Raw genomic sequence first — 19199 nt, forward strand, 5'->3', positions numbered from 1 at the left:
CACACACACACACACACACTAGGGTTTCTTCATTCACTCATTTATTCAACAAATAGGTATTGAACACCTACTATGTGCCAGGCTGTTCTCAGTGTTGGAGATACTACAGTCAACAAGACAAAATCCCCGCCTTTTTGACACATTGCAGTGCATGAGATGAACAGAAACAAGAAACAAATAAATACACATTATAACAGAAGGTGGTGCTGAGTCTATGAAGATGAATAAAGTAGGGCAGGGGATAGAGAGAGACACTGGGGATTATTTTTGAAAGGGTGGTCAAGGAGGGCTCAGCTGGGGCAGTGACATTTGAAGGAAATCCTTATCTCTTTACGCTTTAGTTTTTGGAAAGGGAGATGCTGGACTCCAGGGCTTCCTAAACTCTGCGGGAAGGTGGGTCGATGCTTCCCACTCGGGTGTGGTTCCACAGCCAGGGCCACTGTAGGTGTGGAGACATTTTTCTCCTTCCCCTTGTCTTCGCCCTGAATGCCTCCATCCAGGGAACCCTTTGGGCAGGGTTTCTCAGAAGATGCTCATCTGAGCCCCCTTCATGTGTTCTCATGGCAGCTTTTTGTTTTCTAATTCTCAACACATTTGTCATGATCTTTTCAAAGTCAGCTGGTCCCTGAGTGTCATGAGGGCTGGGGCCAGGTCCATCTTGTTTATGGCTGTGATCCCAACACCAGGCACAGCATCTGACACACAGAGGCTACTCAAACAACCGTCGGAATGAATGGCAGATGGACATGGTGATAACTGGAGCTAACATTTATTGAGTGCTTATTCTCACAACAGCACTGTGAGTTAGGTATAATTATTATCCCCATTTTATCGGTTTTGAAAACTGAGGCTTAGAGAAATCAAGGCACCCATGGCAGGTCACTCAATGGCAGAGCCTTCTAAGGAGGAGCACATAAATGCTCACAAACTGATTGATTATGGGGGAGGCAGAGTAGTGTGGTGGGAAATGCTGTAGTTGTCAGTCTGAGATGCGCATTTTGAGAACCAACCCATTCATTCATTGCTTCATTCACTCATTTATTTAATAATTATTAAACCTCAGCCCGTGTGCTGGGCACTGGTGGGTACAGGTAACCAGGCAATCATGATACTGTGTGGTCAAAGCCAGGATGGGGAAAGCCCAGGGGTCCGTGAGCAGCCATGGAAGCCCCTGAACCACACTGTGTGAGGTGGACCTGAAGCAGCAGGTCGCCGTGGCCGAGCAGACCAAAGTGGGAGATGCTTGCGAAGGGGGGGGTGCGGCGGGGGGGCGGGGAATAGCTGCATAGTCCTCGATGGAAGTGGCAGAAGAGCCTGACAGTGGAAACCACCCTCCCCCCAGCTGCCCCAAGGCTCCGGGACCTCGCTGCTTCTCCCAGCCTTTGGTGGACAGGCCTCCGTGGGGGCCTGAGTCACTCTGCCCCACCCCAGGCCTGGAACTCTGCCCCACCCCAGGCTGGGTCGGGGCCACCTCACCTCCGAGTTGCAGGCATTCCCATTCATCTGGGCCCAGGGTCAGAGCTCAGTGATCTGGGCCAAACCAGGCAAAGGCCAGGTGCCCCACTCTGCTGGTAGCCCTGAGCCTCTTCCCTTCTGTGGGACTCAGTTTATCCATCTGTAAAGGGCAGAGTTTAGACTGTATGATTTCTACAGACCCTTTCTCACTTAACCTCCTGTGACCCAGTACATTACTGTCAGTATTGGAAGTGGACATGAGCCCTGGTGGTCTGGACTCCTTGTGGACCTCTGGACTCCCAGCCTCCCCTGGACATCTGGATTAAGGGTAAAAAAAAATCCAGGGATCCAATAACCCACGATTAATGGAGCAGCCTACTTTGTCCTTTTGGCACCTGTCTGGAATGAGAAGAAAGGAGTAGCAGTTTCCCCCTAGGACCATGATTGTCCATCCACTGCCCTGCTCTTGCCCACTAGCTGGGCATTGTGAGAAACTTACCTTCCACCTAGCGTGCTCTGGGGCAGGACCCTTGCTGAAGGATGCCATTGACACGAAAAAGCCAGAGGTCCAGGGAACTGCTTCCGCAGAAGTAGAGATGGGTTGCAGTAGGCCATTCTCATCCTTGGCTCAGCCCCCTCCACTCTTTTCCTAGCACCCCTAGGGGCAAGAGGCTGAGATGTGCCTGGTGTAGAGTGAGCTGACACATGGGAGGAGAAACCAAGGCCCCTGACCTCCAAGCCCCTAGATCAGACCCCTGGGCCACTCTAGCTGCCCTCCAGTCCTCTCTACTCCTCAATCTCTCCCCTGTTTAAAACTCACCAAAGGCCTCCCAGCACATCTAGACTGAAATCCAAGGTTTTTCCCATGGTCTCCTGCCCTCTAAGCCCTCCTCACTTACTTCACTCTAGCCACACTGGCCTCCTTCCAACTTCTGGAAAATACCAATCTCTTTCCCACCTCAGGGCCTTTACACATGCTGTTCCCTCTGCCTGGAATGCTCTTCCCTCAGAACATAGCATGGCTGGCTCCTTGTCACTTACATCACTGCTCAAATCTACCTTCTCAGAGGAGACTTTCCTGATCCCCCTAAGAACAGCAGTCCCTCTTGTCCCTTATTTGCTATCACAGCTCCCTATTTCCATCATGGCCCTTTCCCTAAGCTGTAATTATTGATAGTTGGTTTGTTCAATGGCCCTCTTCCTTACCCATCGGTAAGCTCTAAGAGGGCAAGGACCTTGGGGATCCCACGGCTATATTCCAAGCACCTAGTGTATAATGGCTGCTCAAGAAGTGTTTGTTGATGGAACGAAACACAAAAAGTATTAACAAAGTTCATCTTCCTCCTTGAATATTTTGCAACTTCTATGGAGGTGAAAATGGCATATATTGGGCACCTGTTAAATATGCCAGCCTCTCTCACATACATTATTCTGCTGAACCTTTACAGTCTGTCCATTATACAGATGATGAAGTTGGGGTTCAGTGACCTGCCAGAGGTCACCCAGCAAAGGGTGGATTGATGGGTTCATTTAGTTGGGAAGCAGTCAACTGGGATCTCTGGGCATGAAGAATGCCATAGCAAATGGTAGTCAGGATTCAACCTCAAGTCTGTTTGACTCTACGCGAAGCCTACATTCTTTTTTTTTTAACTTTTTATTTTCTATTGGAGTATAGCCAATTAACAATGTTGTGATAGTTTCAGGTGCACAGCAAAGGGACTCAGCCATACATATACATGTATCCATTCTCCCCCAAACTCCCCTCCCATCCAGGCTGCCACATAACATTGAGCAGAGTTCCCTGTGCTATACAGTAGGTCCTTGTCGAAGCCTACATTCTTTTTTATCATACTACACCTTCTGTCACACTAGAACTCAGCTCAAGATTAACAACAGATTTTTAGGTTCTGGAAGGCAGGCAAAGACCCAGATTGCATGGAGAGGTGGTCTGGCTTAGTGGTTATTGGTGTGTCTTGGAAGTGGACAGAGACCCGGGCTCAAAGGGGGGTGAGGCCACCACCTAGGCACCAGGGCACCCTTGCTGAAAGTAATCATTAGCATTGCTAGGCTAGAGCACCTTTGTTCTCAGGAAGAGTCAACTGTGGGGTTATGTGTCAAGGGCTGTATTGGAAAAGTCAGGGAGTGGGCTTCTAAATCATGCAGAAGCCCCTCCTCCCTCACCCCCAGGGGAGGGGGCTGTTTGGCCTTTGGGTAGTGCCTTGCCCTCTCTGAGCCCCAGGGGTCATCTCTGAAAAATGGGCATGGCAGCATGGAACCAAATAGAGCTCTTAGGAAGATAAAGAGGAAAAATGAGTGTGGAGTTGTTGGTATATATAAAGTAACATAGAAATGTAAATTATCTAAAAATAAATCTATGTGAAATGCAGAGAGAGGTTGGGACTTGGAAGACCTCTGGGGTTCTTTTGGCAGTTATTGGCACCTACTGTGTGCCAGGTGCTGTGCTAGGGCCTGGGGTATAGGGATGAGTCAGACACGAACCCTGAGCATCTGGAGCTCCCAGTCTACTGGGGGACGTGAGCCAGCCACATACAGTGTGGGTATCCCTCCCAGCGGGATGTCAGGGGGAGTCTTCATGTGTGATATGGTAGCAGGAGCCAGACAGACCTGAGCCGGAACCCTCCTCTCCTCCCTGCGTGACCTTAACCAGGTCAGGCCACCTCTCCAAGCCCCAGGCCTTCATCTGTAAAATGCGCCAGTCTCCTTTGCCGCTCAGAGTTGCCAGGACCGGGCACTCTGTAGGTACCAGGGTGGGGGAACTTGGGATGAGGGTAGCCAGTAGTTCCTGGGCAAAAAATGGTCCTGCACTGGGCAAACTCTGGGACTCAGGCGTGGGTGGTGACTTGCTTGCAGGGGTGGCCTGGGGACATTGAGGGTGGAAGAGAAGCAGCAGGAAGAGAAGCTCAGCAATTTCTCAAACCTGTTAAGCAAAGGAGGGCAGAATTCCCGGGGAATTGGCCTGTGCCTTTATTTATGTTAGTAATCTCATTAAGGGGAAGGGGACTGGCTCTACCCAAGGTCAGTCCTGCCCAGGGAGGAGGGGGATGGCATATCCACCTGAGTTTACTCAGCCAGTGATTCTAGGGCCAAGGTGCACCCAGGAAGGCAGGGTGTCTCGGGATGAATTTGTGGGTGTGTTGAGCGTTGCTCCAAGCCTTGGTGGGGCTGGCCTGAGTGAGGCCACCGGTCAATGTTGACGACTTCTCTGGTGCCTGGCGCTGTCCCAGAGCAGTGGCGTTAGCAGAACCAAGACCGGCCAAACTTCGGGGAATTCAGGTGAGGCGAGAGGGGAGGAAGTTTGGGGGCCTCCGAAGGGCGGCGGTTTGGGGTTCCCCAGGGGAACACTGCTCCTCTGGCGCCGGGCTCGCACCAGAGAGGTCAGGCCAGTCGCCGAGAGGAAGGGAAGGGGCCCTGCCCTGTACCACCAGCGCCAGGCTAAAATCGGGCGGGGCCGCCCGGGGAGGCAGGGACGCCTGTGGCCGGGCGGGGTCTGCGCCCTACTCCCTGCGAGGCCGCCGGGTCCGGGCTGAGAGCGGCCTGCGAGGCTCGGGGCCAGGCCCGGCCAGAGGGAACTCGGTCCCTGGGCTGGGCACTGCGCGCCTGCGGCTCTTGCCCTACCGGCGGCTGCGGGCGCGGCGGCCCCCGCGCCCCCAGGGGCCGGGCCAGGGCGGGGGCTGGGCCCCGCGGGCGGGCGCGGGAAGGGGGGCGGCGGCGAAGGCTGCGACGCTCTAACAGGTGGGATCCCGCGGCGTGGTGGAGGCGGGCGCGGGAGGAGGAGGAGGAGGAGGAAGAGCAGCGGCAGTGGGAGCCTGAGCAGGAGCAGGATGAGCCGCGCGAGCTGACAGCCGCCGCCGCCGCCGCCCGCGCCCAGGCTCGGTCTCGCTCTCCACGCCCGGGGCCGCTCCCCGCCTCCCGCCTCCCCCGGCCGCCCGCGGGGCGGCCCGCCCCCTCTGCACCTCCGGGCCCGGAGCTGCCTCCATCGCTCCTGCATCCCGGCCGGGGGGGAGGAGGAGGCGGAGCAGGAGGCGAGCCGGAGCCGCCGCCGCCAACGCCGCCGCCGCCGCCGCCCGAGCAGGACAGAGCGCGCCGCAGCCCCGCGCGTCCGGCCGCCGCCCGTGCCTATCAAGCAGCCGCGCCGGAGCTACACCGCGGGACAGCCCGGGCCGCGGCGCACCCCGGCTCGGCCCAGCCCAGCCCAGTCCCGGCACCGGGCGGCCCGGCTGCCGGCCCGCCCCCGAGGGCGCCGGGCGCGCCGGGAGGATGCCGAAACCGACGCTGCTGCTGCGCGGGGGCTGGGAGCGCGAGCGCAGCCCCGGGGACTCGGAGCTGGGCCGCCAGTTCCGGGACTGGTGCCTGCGCACCTACGGCGACTCGGCCAAAACCAAGACGGTGACACGCAGCAAATACCAGCGGATCGCCGAGGTCCTGCAGGGCGGCGGCGGGACCGGCGCGGGCAGCGGCCCGGCAGCCGGCGAGAAAGGCAAGTTCCAGTTCTGGGTGCGCTCCAAGGGCTTCCGCCTGGGCAGCGGCCGGGAACCCAAGATGGGCCAAGTGGTGTATGTGCCGGTCAAGACGGGCTCGGTGAGTGCGCGCGCGGCGGCCGCGGGCCGGTCCCGCCGCGGGGCTCGGGGCGGGCGGGGGCGGGGTGGGGGTGTGGATGTGTGTCCGAACGTGTGTCCCTGAGGTTGTGCCTGGGTCTGGCCCGCCCGAGGCGCACGCGTCCCTGCTCACCCGCCAGCCCCAGCCAGCCCGGGCAGCGCTCCGGGTTCGGGGCGTCCCTGCCCCCCTCTGCGCTGCTGCCCGGGCCGTGCCGGGCGGGCTGTCCCGGGCTGCTCACCCCAGCATGTTCCGTTCTCCCGTCCCCTCCCCCCGCCAGCAGGCGGCTGCTCAGAAGCCCGAGCCTCCCCCCGCCCGCCCCGGGGCTGCCTGTCCCGGGCGCCTCGCGCTCCCGCCCCCGGGCCGGCTGGGCGGTGTGGTGTGTGTGTGTGTGTCTGTGTGTGTGTGTGTGTGCGTGCGTGTGTGTGTGGAGGGTGGTGCCGCGAGGGCGGGGGGGCAGGGGCAGCCACGGGACGGGGAGTCAGCTCGGCTTCCCAGCGCCAGGGGAGGGGGCCCGCCCGGGCACTGTCTACCCGACCCCACCCGGGGCTGGCCCGGGGAGGGGCAGCCCGAGCCGCAGCCTGGCGCAGGAGCAGCCTCCCGCGGGTGGGTGGGGCGCCCCCTCCGCCCCCCGGGCCCCTCGCTCCCCCCTCCCTGGGACGGGGGCGGCCTGACCTATCCATCCCCTCCCCTCCCCCGTCCCCGGGGCCGGCCCGGTCCGGGCGGGGTGGCGTGGGGGAGGGGACGGGGAACCGCAGCCGCCGACAGGGAGGAGGCGGGCGGCCGGGCGGGGGCGTCCCCTCCGGCCCGGGGCGCCCTGGAGAGGGCGTGCGGCGTGGGCCCCGCGGCTCCCCCGCCGGGACCTCATTGTTCTGCAGCGGGTGGGGGCTGGGGGGCCGGCTGCTCCCGGGGTGCTGCTGAGCTTTGAACTTTCCGTCGCGGAGACCCTCCATTAGTGCGTTCAGCCCCTGGCCCGACCGGGCCAGGCCAGCCTCCCTCCCTGCCCCCCTCGCTCCCTCCCCGGCCTCGCCCGGCCCGAGCGAGCGAGCGGGGCCGCCCCGCGCCGGCCTCCCTCCCTCCCTCGCTCCCCCGCTCCCCGCTCCGTGCTCCTCCCCCGTCCGGCCCGCCCGCCCCGCGCTCAGCCCAGTCCCCGGCCGGAGCGGGCTCTTCACACACAATTGATTCGGTCGTTACGAAAAGTGCACTTGTCCCCTCCCCCTCCCCCTCCGGCAGCCGCCCGGGCCCGGCCCGCGGGGTGAGGGGGCCGCGAGGGAGGGAGGCGGGAGCCGGGGAGCGGATCCGGAGGCGCCTCCCCCCTCGCCCAGGGGACGGGGCTGCAGGCCGCGGGGAGTGGGGAGCCGTGAGCGCAGAGGGCGGGCGGCCCATCTGCGAGGAGCGCTGATAACCGCGCCGCTGCCGCTGCGGCCGCCAGCGGCCCATCTGCGCCGCTGCCGCCTCCGGCCGGACACAGAGCAGGGGGCCGGGCCGAGGGGCGCGCTGGGGCCGGATTCCCCGGGGGAAGGCTGGGGTAGTGTCCCACCCTGAGCGAGTCGGGGACCTTCCAGCCTAAATCAGTGCTCTCCGCCAGACGCGGGGAGTCTGGGTCATTGTCCCCCCTCCCCCGATCGAGTCAGGGACCCCTCCCCGAGCCCAAATTGGTGCCCACTCTCCCACACGGGGAGCAGGGGTCATTGCTTCTCCCCAGCCTAGGTCAGCCCTCCCCACTCTGCCAGTTGCTAACTCGCCTCGGTTCTCCTCCATCTTGGGCTAGTGCCCCCAGCCTAAGTGTGGTTTTTCGAGGTCAGTGACCCACCAGATGGTTGGCTGGGTCCACACCCCCTACCCTGGGTCATTGCCCTCAGCCATCCAGGCTTCCCAGGTCAGTTAGTGCCCCTCACCCCCATCCCATTCTGGTTATCCCTCCCCAGGGAGCTGGGAGTCTTGGCTCAACCTCCTTCTTGCCTGAGGCAGGAGCCCCCACTCCACCCACTCCTGGAGTTGGGAGGGCAGGTGACCCTCAGACAGGGCAGCTAGCTCACCGGTTCTCTGAGCTGGTTGACCTCTCCCCTAGGGAGTGGGCATCATGGGGCCGTCAGTCCCCCTACCCCTTTAGCCACAGAGCTGTCAAGGCGGAGCAAGTGCACACACACCCACCCAGGCCACATGCAGAAATTGGGTGCTAGGCCTGGGCCCCAGGTCCTGCCAGCCTTCGGATCCTCTGTGAGGCCCACGCCGACCCGCTTTGCCTGGCAACAGGGGCCTTGAAAGACTCCACCCTAGCTCCCAGACCAATAATAAGCCCTCCCAAGGGACCACCTGCCTGGGAGGCAGAGAAAGGGAACCCAGGCCTCCCTGCCCAGGCTGCCAGGGGGACGACAAACACAACAGACGTGCCCTCCTGCGACAGCCTGCCCCTCAAGCTACCCACGCCCACCTGCCTGGCCTGCTGGTCCCCAGGGAGCCCGTTAGTTACCTGCACTCACCCAGTGAACCGGAGCCAGCCGCAGGAGATGCCCTTAGTCCTGCCACCCCCAGCTCCAAGCACCTTCCTGGGGCTCAGTTATTATTTTTACATTTCCATTTTCCTTTTCACTGATCTAAGAGGAACAAATCCTGCTGGGAATTCTGGGGCAGCCATGGACTCTTCCTGGGAGGAGCTGAATGGGACCTTCTTTGAAAGGTGCAAAGGACATCCCCTACCTTCACTGGCTTTTACACACACACACAGAGTAAAGTTATCATTGCCTCTGGTGGCAGTTGGGAGATATCCTATAGTTTTGTCCTGGGTGGGTTTTTGTGAAGGTCATTGGGCCACAAACCTTTGTCTGAGACATTTGTTTGGCATCCACAGGCCTTGTGGGGGCACTGGGGCATTGGAGTGGGTTGGACTCAGAGCCTGCTCCCTGGGGGTGGGGGTGGGCATAGCTCAGGATCTGATCAAGAAGCCCATGGAGGCTCCAAGGGAGGGCAGGCGGTCAGGCAGAGCAATTTCGGCCAAGAGGGGGTATGGGAGTTGTGTCATGCAGCCGCAGAACAAGGGCCCCCTGCGCCCCTGCGTGGGCTCAGGTCCCCAGGGTGGCCATGGTATGTCATCTCCCTTCCATGTTGCTCTCTGGCTGCCCCCTGCGTGGGCCCCCTTTCCTCTTCCCACAGCCATATGTGGTGCTGCGGTTGGGGCCCTTCCGAGTCCCGGCCGTGGAGGGTCGATGATCTGACACCACTTGTCCCATCCCATCTGGCCCTGAGCTTTTCTGGGTGTGTGTGACAAAGGCTTAATCTGTCCGGACGGGCCCAGGGCAGGGCGGAGAGCAGGGCGCGGGGAATTACACTCTGCGGGGCCTCCTGCAGCTGGGGCCCGCTTGGGGGGCGGGGTGGGGCGGGGCGGGGGTCGAGCAGAAGCCAGGGCATGGGGGGGGAGAGGCAAGTTGGTCTTCGGTTTGCAGGTTGTCACAGGAAATAGATGTGGAGGCGGAGGGCTGAGGGGAGGAGGGCGGAGTCCTCCACCGGGCAGCACGGGGCGCTCCTGGGGACAAGATCTTTCTGTGACAAGAGCCAGCCGGGCCTCCTGACTGGGCAAAGCCTGGTTAGGATTTATTATTTCTTGCGTTTGGCCTGTTCCGACCTCTGTGGCTGCCAAGCCCGGAGGGGGGTGCCGGGTGAGAAGCAAACCCTTTGCCAGCGAGACCCTCCGATTCCATTCCAGCCTCAGCCCAAAAGTTAACCAACCCCTTTCCTTTTCCTCTGGTCTCTCGGAACAAGGCTGTCCCGGCGCCTGCAAGGGCCACAGGTTATGTCTGGGGTGGGCCCCCGGGCCATCTGTCAACTCCCAGGACCAGGGAGCCCTCAGGGTCCTTGGAGATAGATGTTCTCAGCCCAACTCTACCATCTTCCGGATGGGAAAACTGAGGCCCTGAGAGAGGAAGTTTCCGTTGGTGGGGAGCTAGGCCTGGAACGCAGATCTCTGCGCTCCACTGAGGCTTCTCTGTGGGCCCATCAAATGCCAGGAATCCCCCCATTAGAGCCCCGTCCCCCGAGGGGGAAACGCCAGATTGCCAAACTCCACTCTCAGCACTGGGCTTTTGCGAGCCAGACCCCAGGTGTTCCGCTGGCCAAATTGACTAATGGTGGTCTTTTCCCAGTTTGCAGACAATGTTCATTTAGTGGAGAGCATTTTCACAGTCTTCAGCCTTTCTCCCCAGAGCTTTTGTGTAAACCTTTGGCACCTGCGGCCGCTGGTCTGGGCAGGAAATGGCCTCTGACTTAGCACAACATAATATATGCTGTGACCTTCGGTTGAATACCTCAGTATTTCCTACTTTTCTCTAAATTGTCACCATAGTGACCCTTTCTGAGTCACCTACCGTGTGCCTGTCCCTGTGCGTCAGGTTCTCACAGCGGCCCAGAGGTCACTGCTGCTGTCACTGCCATCCTTCAGATGAGTAAACTGAGGCTTAGGGAGGTTTAGAACTTCCCTAAGGCCTCACCGCTGACAGGGCACTCTGAGCTTGGGTGCCGTCTGTGCACCCCTCTACTCTGACCCTCTCTGGATGTCTTACAGCCTGATCTGCTTCATAGGGCTTTTCGTGACAAGCTTTCAGTCCATTACACCCTAATCTGAATTAGTGTAGAAGACTCCTCTAGTCAAGATGTCTGTAATCACAGGCTGGTGCTTGAGGCAGGACTGGCTCAGCGTATGGTGTCTGGGACTTGCCTGGGGCGCGCAAGGGTGGGTATGGAGTGAGGAGAAGGGAGGAGGCCTCTCTTGTCCTGGGTCCTGCGGGCTTTCAGGGAGAAGGTTGGCAATGACACGGGCCCTGTTTGGATTTCTCATGAATGGCAGAAGTGGGCTAATTTGTTAATTAAGCCTCAGTGATTTGGGTGAATGTGGTCTTGGAGTCTCGCTGGGGGGGGCTGCAGTTTGGAGCCTGGGTGATTGCTGGTGGATCAGGCTCTGCCTTCCCGGGGCCACTCCTCCGGATCCTGGGTCACTTTCTGCTGGTGGTGGGGGCAGCATGCCCCGCTCGTCCTTGGGCGAGGCCTGGCATGAACATTCTCTCCTTCGCTACAGGCTGCCTTCCCATCCCTGAGCGTCTGGGAGTCAGGAGGCCCAGTTGGAACCCTAAAAACCCTGCTGGGAGGATGGGGGGTGGGGGGCCTGCGGCTGGGGCTGCCCAGGGACAAAGGTCAAGGGTCCAACCCAGCCTCAGGCAAACCTGGGCTTCTCCAAACCAGCTCTTAGCTTAGAGGTTGTGGGACTGATTGAGTACCATGCACATGCACGTGCACTCCTGGGCTAGAGCATGTGTGTGCATGTGGGTGTGCATGCAGGAGTGTGGCTGTGTGGGCCTGAGTGTGCCTGTGCCTGTCCATGTGCAGGCTGGGGATGCTTGTGTGCCCGGGGCAATGTGTGTGTGTGTGTGTGTGTGTGTGTACAGGTGGAGGGGGACTGCATGCTTGTGATTGTGTGTGGTTGTGAGCGGCTGTGTTGGCAGATGTGCAAGCACCTGGGGTGTGGGCATTGGCAGACCATGAGTGTGACTGCGTGTGCATGCCACATGTTCAGGATCCTATTGAAAAACATCCTGTCCTTTGGCAGTGAGGAGCTGACGGGGTGTCCTTCATTATAACCAAGTCAGCCGGAGCTGCTGGTCTGGCCCCTTGCTGCTCCTGGGGTCTCAGCAGCTGCTGAAGCATAGTGTGAGGGAGGGAGTGGACACAAGAGGTGGTGCCATGTCCCTGTCCCCATGATTGTGGCCAAAGCACCTCCTTGTTTCCAGCAGCCTCCCTCCTCCTTCCCCCCCACTCTCTGCTCCACAAGGGCAGCAGGTAAAACTTGTGACCTTTGCCATGGTGGCACTTACCGAGCCCAAAGCTAAGCCCCATGGGGGGCAGGGTGGGAGAGAGGCTTCTGAACTTGAAGCGAGGGGGCAAGGACCGATCCTAATGCACCCACTTCCTTGCCATGTGACCTCGGGCAAATAGCTTGCTTGACCTCTCCAAGTCTCAGTTTACTCATCTGGAAAATGGGCTCCAAAGCCCCACTTCCAAGAGGCTTGGCAAACTGGAAGAGGCTCTGTTATCATTTCAGGAGGTCACTCTGCCAACCTCTGTCAAAGCCAGGCCTGGGCCCTAGGCCCCAAAACAGGAGAAGGAGCCAAAGGCAGCTGGGAGAGGGCCCACCAAAGCGGGTGGCTTGTTAGAACAAGGACTTCTGAGTCCACTTTCTGCCCCTGGCCCACCCTGACATAGAGAAGAGGTGAAGGGCTTGGGGTGTCAAGCCACAGGGTCCTGGATACAAATCCCAGCTCTGCCCTTCCACCCGTTTGGCCTTAGGATTATCAGCTCCATTTTACAGATGAGGAAACTATCTTTCTCCTAAGACTGGTATAAAGATGAATGCATTAATGCATATAGAGTCTTAAGAATGGAGCAAGTCTTACAAAATGTTAGTTGCTATGTGATCTCACTGAGCCTCAGTTTCCTCATCTGGATTATGGGGATGGAAATGAAATGTCATGGATATTAAGTGGGATAATGGAAATAAAGCCCCCAGCCAAATCCCTGGCATGTAGTTGGTGGGAAGCAACTATTGGTTCCCTAGAGATTGTGCCTGGGTTATTTCTGTGTCTCCAGTGCCACTGGGGGCCTGGTTAATGTTGTACTGAATTACACAGAACACCAGCGAAGTCTTGGTGAGGGCCATAGGTGTGGCATGAGCCGCCAGGGCTGGGAACTTGAAGGCTCAGGGTCCCTCTCTGCCCTGGCTGGCTCCTGCCCTGCTCTGAGCCTCAGTTTCCCTAGTCATTGCACAGTGAAGCCTCCTGTGGCCCCTCCTGCCTTTGAATCCCTTCCTGGCGCTGGGGTTGCCCAATCCCACAGCTCAAGGAGGGGTGCTGGAGAGGTGAGAGTGGGGGCTTTACCCAGGCCTGGAGGCACTCGCCAGGTGGGAAGGTAGAAGGGTGAGCTGCCCAGAGGCTTCTCACCACCTGACGCCCCACACACACCCCTGCCCCAGTCCCTGGCCGGGAGCCTGAGCTCCGGGCTCTGGGCTCTTCCAGAGAACACAGTGAAGCTGGTGTAATGACTGCCCCCCGGGGCAGGGGTCTGAGCATATCTCTCATGTTCTCAAGCCCCTGCCATGTGCCAGACACTCTATTTCATTTAATCTCCCCCGGATTCTGTGAGGTAGATGAGAACTTGGCATCAGAGAGGCCAGGGAACCTCCCCGAGCACCACAGTGAGCAAGTGGCAGGGCCTGGGTTCCGTAGCTCTTTGACCCTCTCAGCCCCGGGGCACGGAGGTAGGGGCCCACAGGTGCCCTGGCTCTCCCCACCTCCCCACCCCAGGCTCACGGTGGCCCCTCATCTGAGGACACCCTACAAAAGCTTCCCAGAGCTCGAGGTAGCCCTCTTACCTGTCCGGACCCAGCCTGGTGGGAGACAGATGCCACCCCTCCCCGTCGCCCACACCTTCACCCTCTCACCTCAACTGCAGCTCCAGGCCCAGCCTGGCTTGGGCAGGCTGCAGGGGGCGGGGAGAGAGAGCAGTTGTCCTCTCCTCACAAGGTCAACGACTTCCGCAGCGTCCCGTCCTCCCGGCCACCCTGGTACTCGGGGTTCCTCAGCCTCAGATGGAGGGACTAAGGCCAAATGCGAAGGAGGGAGCTCCAGGTCCCACAGAGTACCAGGGCTGAGGGTGAGCCCATCTGGTTCCAAAGCCGGGGGTCATTCATTCATTCATTCGCTTACTCACTCGCTTGTTTGCTCCTTTCACCACCCTCTGCATCACAGCGGCTCCATCCTTCCCTGGCTCAGGCCACACCTGGGCATCATTTTGGACTCTTTTCTCTTACCACCCCTCCCTCCCCATCCAACCATTTGCAAATTCTGTTGGTTCTACCTTCAAACTACAACTCAAATTTTACCTTCTCACCACCTCCACTGCCTCCAGCCTCGTCCAAGCCTGGAGATGCATCAGCCTCCCCACTGGGCTCCCTGTGTCCACGCTGCCCCCCTGTAATCCCCTGTGGCTCACACAACCAGCAAATCAGCAAAAGCAAAAAGCAAATCAGATTCTCTCCCTCCCCTGCTCAGAACCCTCTAAGATTCCCGTCTCACTCAAAGCAAGAGCCAGAGTCTTTCCTGAAGCCTACAGGCCCTGCATGATCTGGCCCAGCTGCCTGCTGCCCTCACCACCCTCCACCCTCCCCTTGCTCATTCAGTGTCAGCCACACTGGCCTCCTTGCTATTCTAAAAACTACCAAACACGATCCTGCCCCAGGGCCCTTGCACTGACTGTTTCCCCAGCCTGGAACACTCTTCCCCCCAGATCTCTACATGGCTGCTCCCCTCCTCTTTCAGATCTTTGCTCACATGTCACCTCCTCAGAGAAGCCCTCCCTGATCACCCAGCCAGGACCACCTTAGGTTCCTTGGACCCTCTCTCTTTCTACTTAATTTTCTCTATAGCCCTTACCACCCTCTGACATTGTGTATATATTTTACTAGTTTATATATTTAGTATCTTTCTCCCCACAAGGCTATGATCTCTGCCAGGGTAGACCAGCCTGCTTGGTTCACTGCTCTATCCCCAGGGCCCAGAATAGCCCCTGCTCCTAAGGGACTCCCCACTGTGGGGGCAGCAAATGCCTTAGAGCAGGAGTCTGAGAGTCGCCCATGCCTTCTGCACTCAGAGGGCCTCAGGAGCCCCAAGGCCCAGACCCATCCTTCTGCCTGAGGGCATCCAAGGAGTCCTCAGGGAGGCGACATTTGAGCTGGACCTTGAGCGCCAAAACAAATTGTTCAGCAAGAACAGAACACGGGAAAGCTCACTCCAGGGGGTGGGAATGTGAGCAAGGGCTAGGGGTGGGACAGGTTTTTGGGGGTCAGTGTAGGCTGTGTATGATGGTGACCGGGGCCACCTTCCTGGAGAAGCAGGTTCTACAGAGCATTTCAGATGCGGTGGGGGGGTGGGTGAATGGTCAGATCAGCTTGAGAACCACTTGGGGATCCTGAGGGGGATGAGCTGGTGAAATCACTTGGGGCCAAATGGAAGAGAAGGATCTGGAAAGCCACGCAGAGGAGCTGGTGCGTCAGAATCAAGGAGAGCTGAGAGTTCGCAGGAGGGTTTTTAAGTAGAGGGGAGAGAAGGTTAGATTCATGTTTTAGAAGGAGTCTCGGAATGCGAGATGTGGCAAGAGGGAGATGTGTTACAGAGAAGGAAAAACAGGAGGCCGGGAAATAGGCGCGGAGAGAGAAGGCCGGCCTGGGGCGAAGAGGAGGGGCTGGTTCCTTCGTAGGACAGAGGTTGAGTGTCCGGGGCTGGATGACATGGGGAGGGGAGAGGGGGGCAAGGGAAGCTTGATGGTTGATAGTCACAGTTGACCCAGTATTCTTGGGTGGAAAGAGAGGCGTTTAGGAAACCAGGAACGCAGGCAGACACACACATCTGGGGTGATGGCCCAGGGGCAGGGTCCAGTGGGCGGAACCCAAGAGCTGTCCCCAAGGCTGGTAGCATGTGGCAGTGAGAGGCCATGGAGGAGACCTGGTGACTCAGGTCTCAGTGGGGCCAGCTCAGGAGTCATCATGTTCATGGGGCCCCCTTCCCAGCTTGGAACCCTCCCCACCCCGCTGGGACCTGATGCAGGCTCCTGGGAGGCCTGTGCTTGGTGGATGACTCATCGTTTTCTCGGCATCCCCAGGCTGAGGAAATGTTCAAGGAGACATGGGGCCCTTCCTTTGGCAGGCCAGGCCCTGACTGGATGCTGGCGGGTCGAGAAAAACACACTCGGCCTCAGGCCTTGTCTGAGAGCATCCTGAGTGCGTGTCTCCAAGAGCCCCTGGCTTCCACAATCGCACACATCCTCAACTGCCCTGGGAGGCCATCATGACCCCATTCTACAGGTCAGTGAACCAAGGCACAGCCTCTGCTGGGCACCCAGCTAAGTCACCACTTGGTACTTCAGTTTCTTCATGTTTAAAATGGGCCTGATGATTGTCCCTCCCCTATAGGGTTGTTGGGAAAAACTGAAGGAGGGAATCATGTGATGCTCAAGTAGTGGGATTGTCATTTTCATGAGAATGTGGAGAGGGGTCCGCCCAGGCAACAGGAGCTCTCTACTGGGTAGAGCAGCCATAGGGAAGGCCAGAGGGTAACATAGCCAACAACAGACCTGCATTTGGATCCCAGCTCTGCCACGAGCTCCTGGTTCTGGGCAAATGGCTTGCCTGCTCTGATCCCCTGACCACTTGTATATAAGCGGGTGATGACCCACACCCTGGGGGGTAGTTGGGAAGATGACATAACACCAAGCCTGACAGACAGGCCACCAAGTAGGGGCTGTGGCTCCATCTGAGGGTCCCTCAGAGGATTCCCCCCACCCCAGTGTGAAGATCCCCAAACCAGACAGCTGTTAACCTCCCAAGGGTGCTTCAAGCCCGAACCAAGAGGGAGAGGGGAGGGGAGGCAGCTCAGAGAGTTCAGGCTAGGAAACTCCCTGGGCGATGGGGTATCTCTGGGAGATCTGGGGGCTGGGACAGGAGCAGAGCGAGGAGCAAAGGATTTTGTGTTGAATGTAAGGCCCCTATAGGTCAGCAGAGGAGTACGGAGTGTGGAGGTAGGGGCTGGGTCCGGGCTGTGCCATTTACTGCTGTGCAGTCTTGGGCAGGTCAATTCCCCTCTCTGAGCCTCGGTTTCCTCATCAGTAAAATGGGGTGATAATAGCTGTGGCTCACTTATATCCTCCTTCTATACTGTGTTCTATAGTATGTATATACACTATACTGTATACTATATTTTATAATCTAGAAGCATCTGTACAAGGCGTGGCCATAATAAAGCCCTCAATAAAAGGGAGCTATAATTAGAATTATGATTGTGAGCCAATCAATAACCCGCGAATCTGTGACAAGGCCATTCAAGCCGTGCTGCTGAGTTGGGCTTTGGAGCTCAGACTGGCCCCAGGTTTGCATTGAGCTGTGACTCACTAGCTGGATGACCTTGAAACAAGTTGCTCTCTGAACCTCAGTTTCCTCCTCTGTAAAATTGGCCCAGTAGTATTCCCCATCTCACAGGGTTGCTGTGGGGAGGTGAAGAGAGACTCCATGTCAAGTGCTCAGCACAGGAAGCAGGAGCTTTTCTGTACTTGCCCCTGTGACGTGGCCGGTGGCAATTAGAGCTAGGGATTGGGGTCTGGGGCAGGGCCAGTGGATGCTGGAGCAGAGAGGTACAGAAGAGGGAGAGGACAGAGGCAGAAAGGAATATGCAGGGAACTGGAGGGGAGGACTTCTAGGAGGAGGGCTGGTCAGCTGGGTCTGCCCCGAGGATTAACAACCCCCCCACCCCCAGATCTGGATGAGAGAAGGCTTTGATGGAAGCCAGAGGGCAGAGGGAAGGTGCTGAGCCAAAGCAGGTGGGAAGGAGAGACCAGAAGTCTTGCTGGTCCAGTCAGCAGTTGGCTGTCAGGGAATGAGGGCGAGAGGGGCCGTGGGCTTCCCCGAGTCCAGGCTGCCTATTATGGGACTAAGAGTGGGTGTGCTCCCCAGGGTAGAGAACCCTGGGTTCAAATCCTGTCTTACCAACCAGCTGTGCAACTTGGACGCATCTCAACCTCTCTGAGCCTCCATTTCCACATCTGTAAAATGGGGATAGCGATATCAACTACCTTTTAGGGTTGTTGTGGTGATCATTTGAGATACATTCTCAGTCAGTGCCTGCTGCTGAGCAGAAACAATGACAGTCATGACACAGCTAGTATTTGTTGAGTGCTTGCGAAATGCCAGGCGCTCTGCTAAACACATTATGCACATGCCTCCATGTGCTTGTCCAAACATGGCTACCATTATGATCCTCATCTTTTTTTTTTTTAATTAATTAATTAATTTATTTATTTTTGGCTGGGTTGGGTCTTCGTTGCTGTGCACGGGCTTTCTCTAGTTACGGCGAGAGGGGGGCTACTCTTTGTTGTGGTGCGCGGGCTTCTCACTGAGGTGGCTTCTCTTATTGCGGAGCATGGGCTCTAGGCGCACGGGCTTCAGTAGTTGTGGCTTGCGGGCTCTAGAGCACAGACTCAGTAGTTGTGGTGCACGGGCTTAGCTGCTCCGTGGCATGTGGGATCTTCCCGGACCAGGAATCGAACCCCTGTCCCCTGCATTGGCAGGTGGATTCTTTTTTTTTTTTTATAAATTTATTTTATTTTTATTTATTTATTAGTTTTGGCTGTGTTGGGTCTTCGTTCCTGTGCATGGGCTTTCTCTAGTTGCGGTGAGCCGGGGCTACTCTTCATTGCAGTGTGCGGGCTTCTCATCGCGGTGGCTTCTCTTGTTGCGCAGCATGGGCTCTAGAGCGCACAGGCTTCAGTAGATGCAGCGCATGAGCTCAGTAGTTGTGGCTCCTGGGCTCTAGAACGCAGGCTCGGTAGTTGTGGCACACAGACTTTGTTGCTCCGTGGCATGTGGGATCTTCCCGGATCAGGGCTCGAACCCATGTCCCCTGCATTGGCAGGTGGATTCTTAACCACTGCGCCACCAGGGAAGCACCTGGCAGGCGGATTTTTAACCACTGCGCCACCAGGGAAGTCCCATGATCCTCATCTTGCTGATGAGGATGTTGAGGCTCAGAGAGGTTAAGTAACATGCCTGAGGCCACACAGCTGGTAAGAGGCAGAGCAGGGACTTGAGCCCATGCGGTGGAGAAGTGTCATGTCCTTTACTCCCTAAATCACCCATCCTCTTTGACAGTAAGATGAGGATCATGGGGTCCCCTGTGGTATTACACGGGCTTGGACAGTGGCTCTTCCCAGGATGGGGAGGCAGGCGTGAGTCTGTCTGGCAGAGTGTGCGGACTCTGGAACACACTGCTTAGGCGCAAATGGGATCTACTGGTAGAGTTGACCCTCGGGGGTCACCGAGGGATTCTGTGGTTCGGGGAGGGCCAGGTTGCGGCATGGAACCCCACGGCCAGCCAGCCAGCCAGCCGGCCAGCGTGCTGCACCCAGCTCAGGCTGGGGAGCTTTGTCCCCACCAGCATGACATAAGGCGTGGCTCAACGACCAGGTCACAGGCAGCTGCCAGAAGCCCCGAGAGGGTATGGGTGGCCAGTGCCTGGCCTGGGCGGCACCCACGGAGGCTGGGG

At 58.3% G+C, this 19199-nt stretch overlaps 1 protein-coding gene across 2 annotated transcripts in view; it reads left to right on the forward strand.

Annotated features, from left to right (window-relative positions):
• The first annotated feature begins 5718 nt into the window (after positions 1-5718).
• NOL4L (nucleolar protein 4 like) overlaps positions 5719-19199 on the forward strand; it is a 129404-nt gene continuing 115923 nt past the window's right edge. The window contains exon 1 of one of the 2 annotated variants that reach the window (XM_061209994.1): positions 5719-6054. In XM_061209994.1, the coding sequence (XP_061065977.1) occupies positions 5734-6054 (321 nt within the window). In that variant the 5' untranslated portion in view covers positions 5719-5733. The remainder of the gene's footprint in view (positions 6055-19199) is intronic. The other variant, XR_009703528.1, reaches the window with a different exon arrangement.

This window comes from Eubalaena glacialis, chromosome 13 (assembly GCF_028564815.1).
Source record: "Eubalaena glacialis isolate mEubGla1 chromosome 13, mEubGla1.1.hap2.+ XY, whole genome shotgun sequence".
NCBI classification, from domain to species: domain Eukaryota; kingdom Metazoa; phylum Chordata; class Mammalia; order Artiodactyla; family Balaenidae; genus Eubalaena; species Eubalaena glacialis.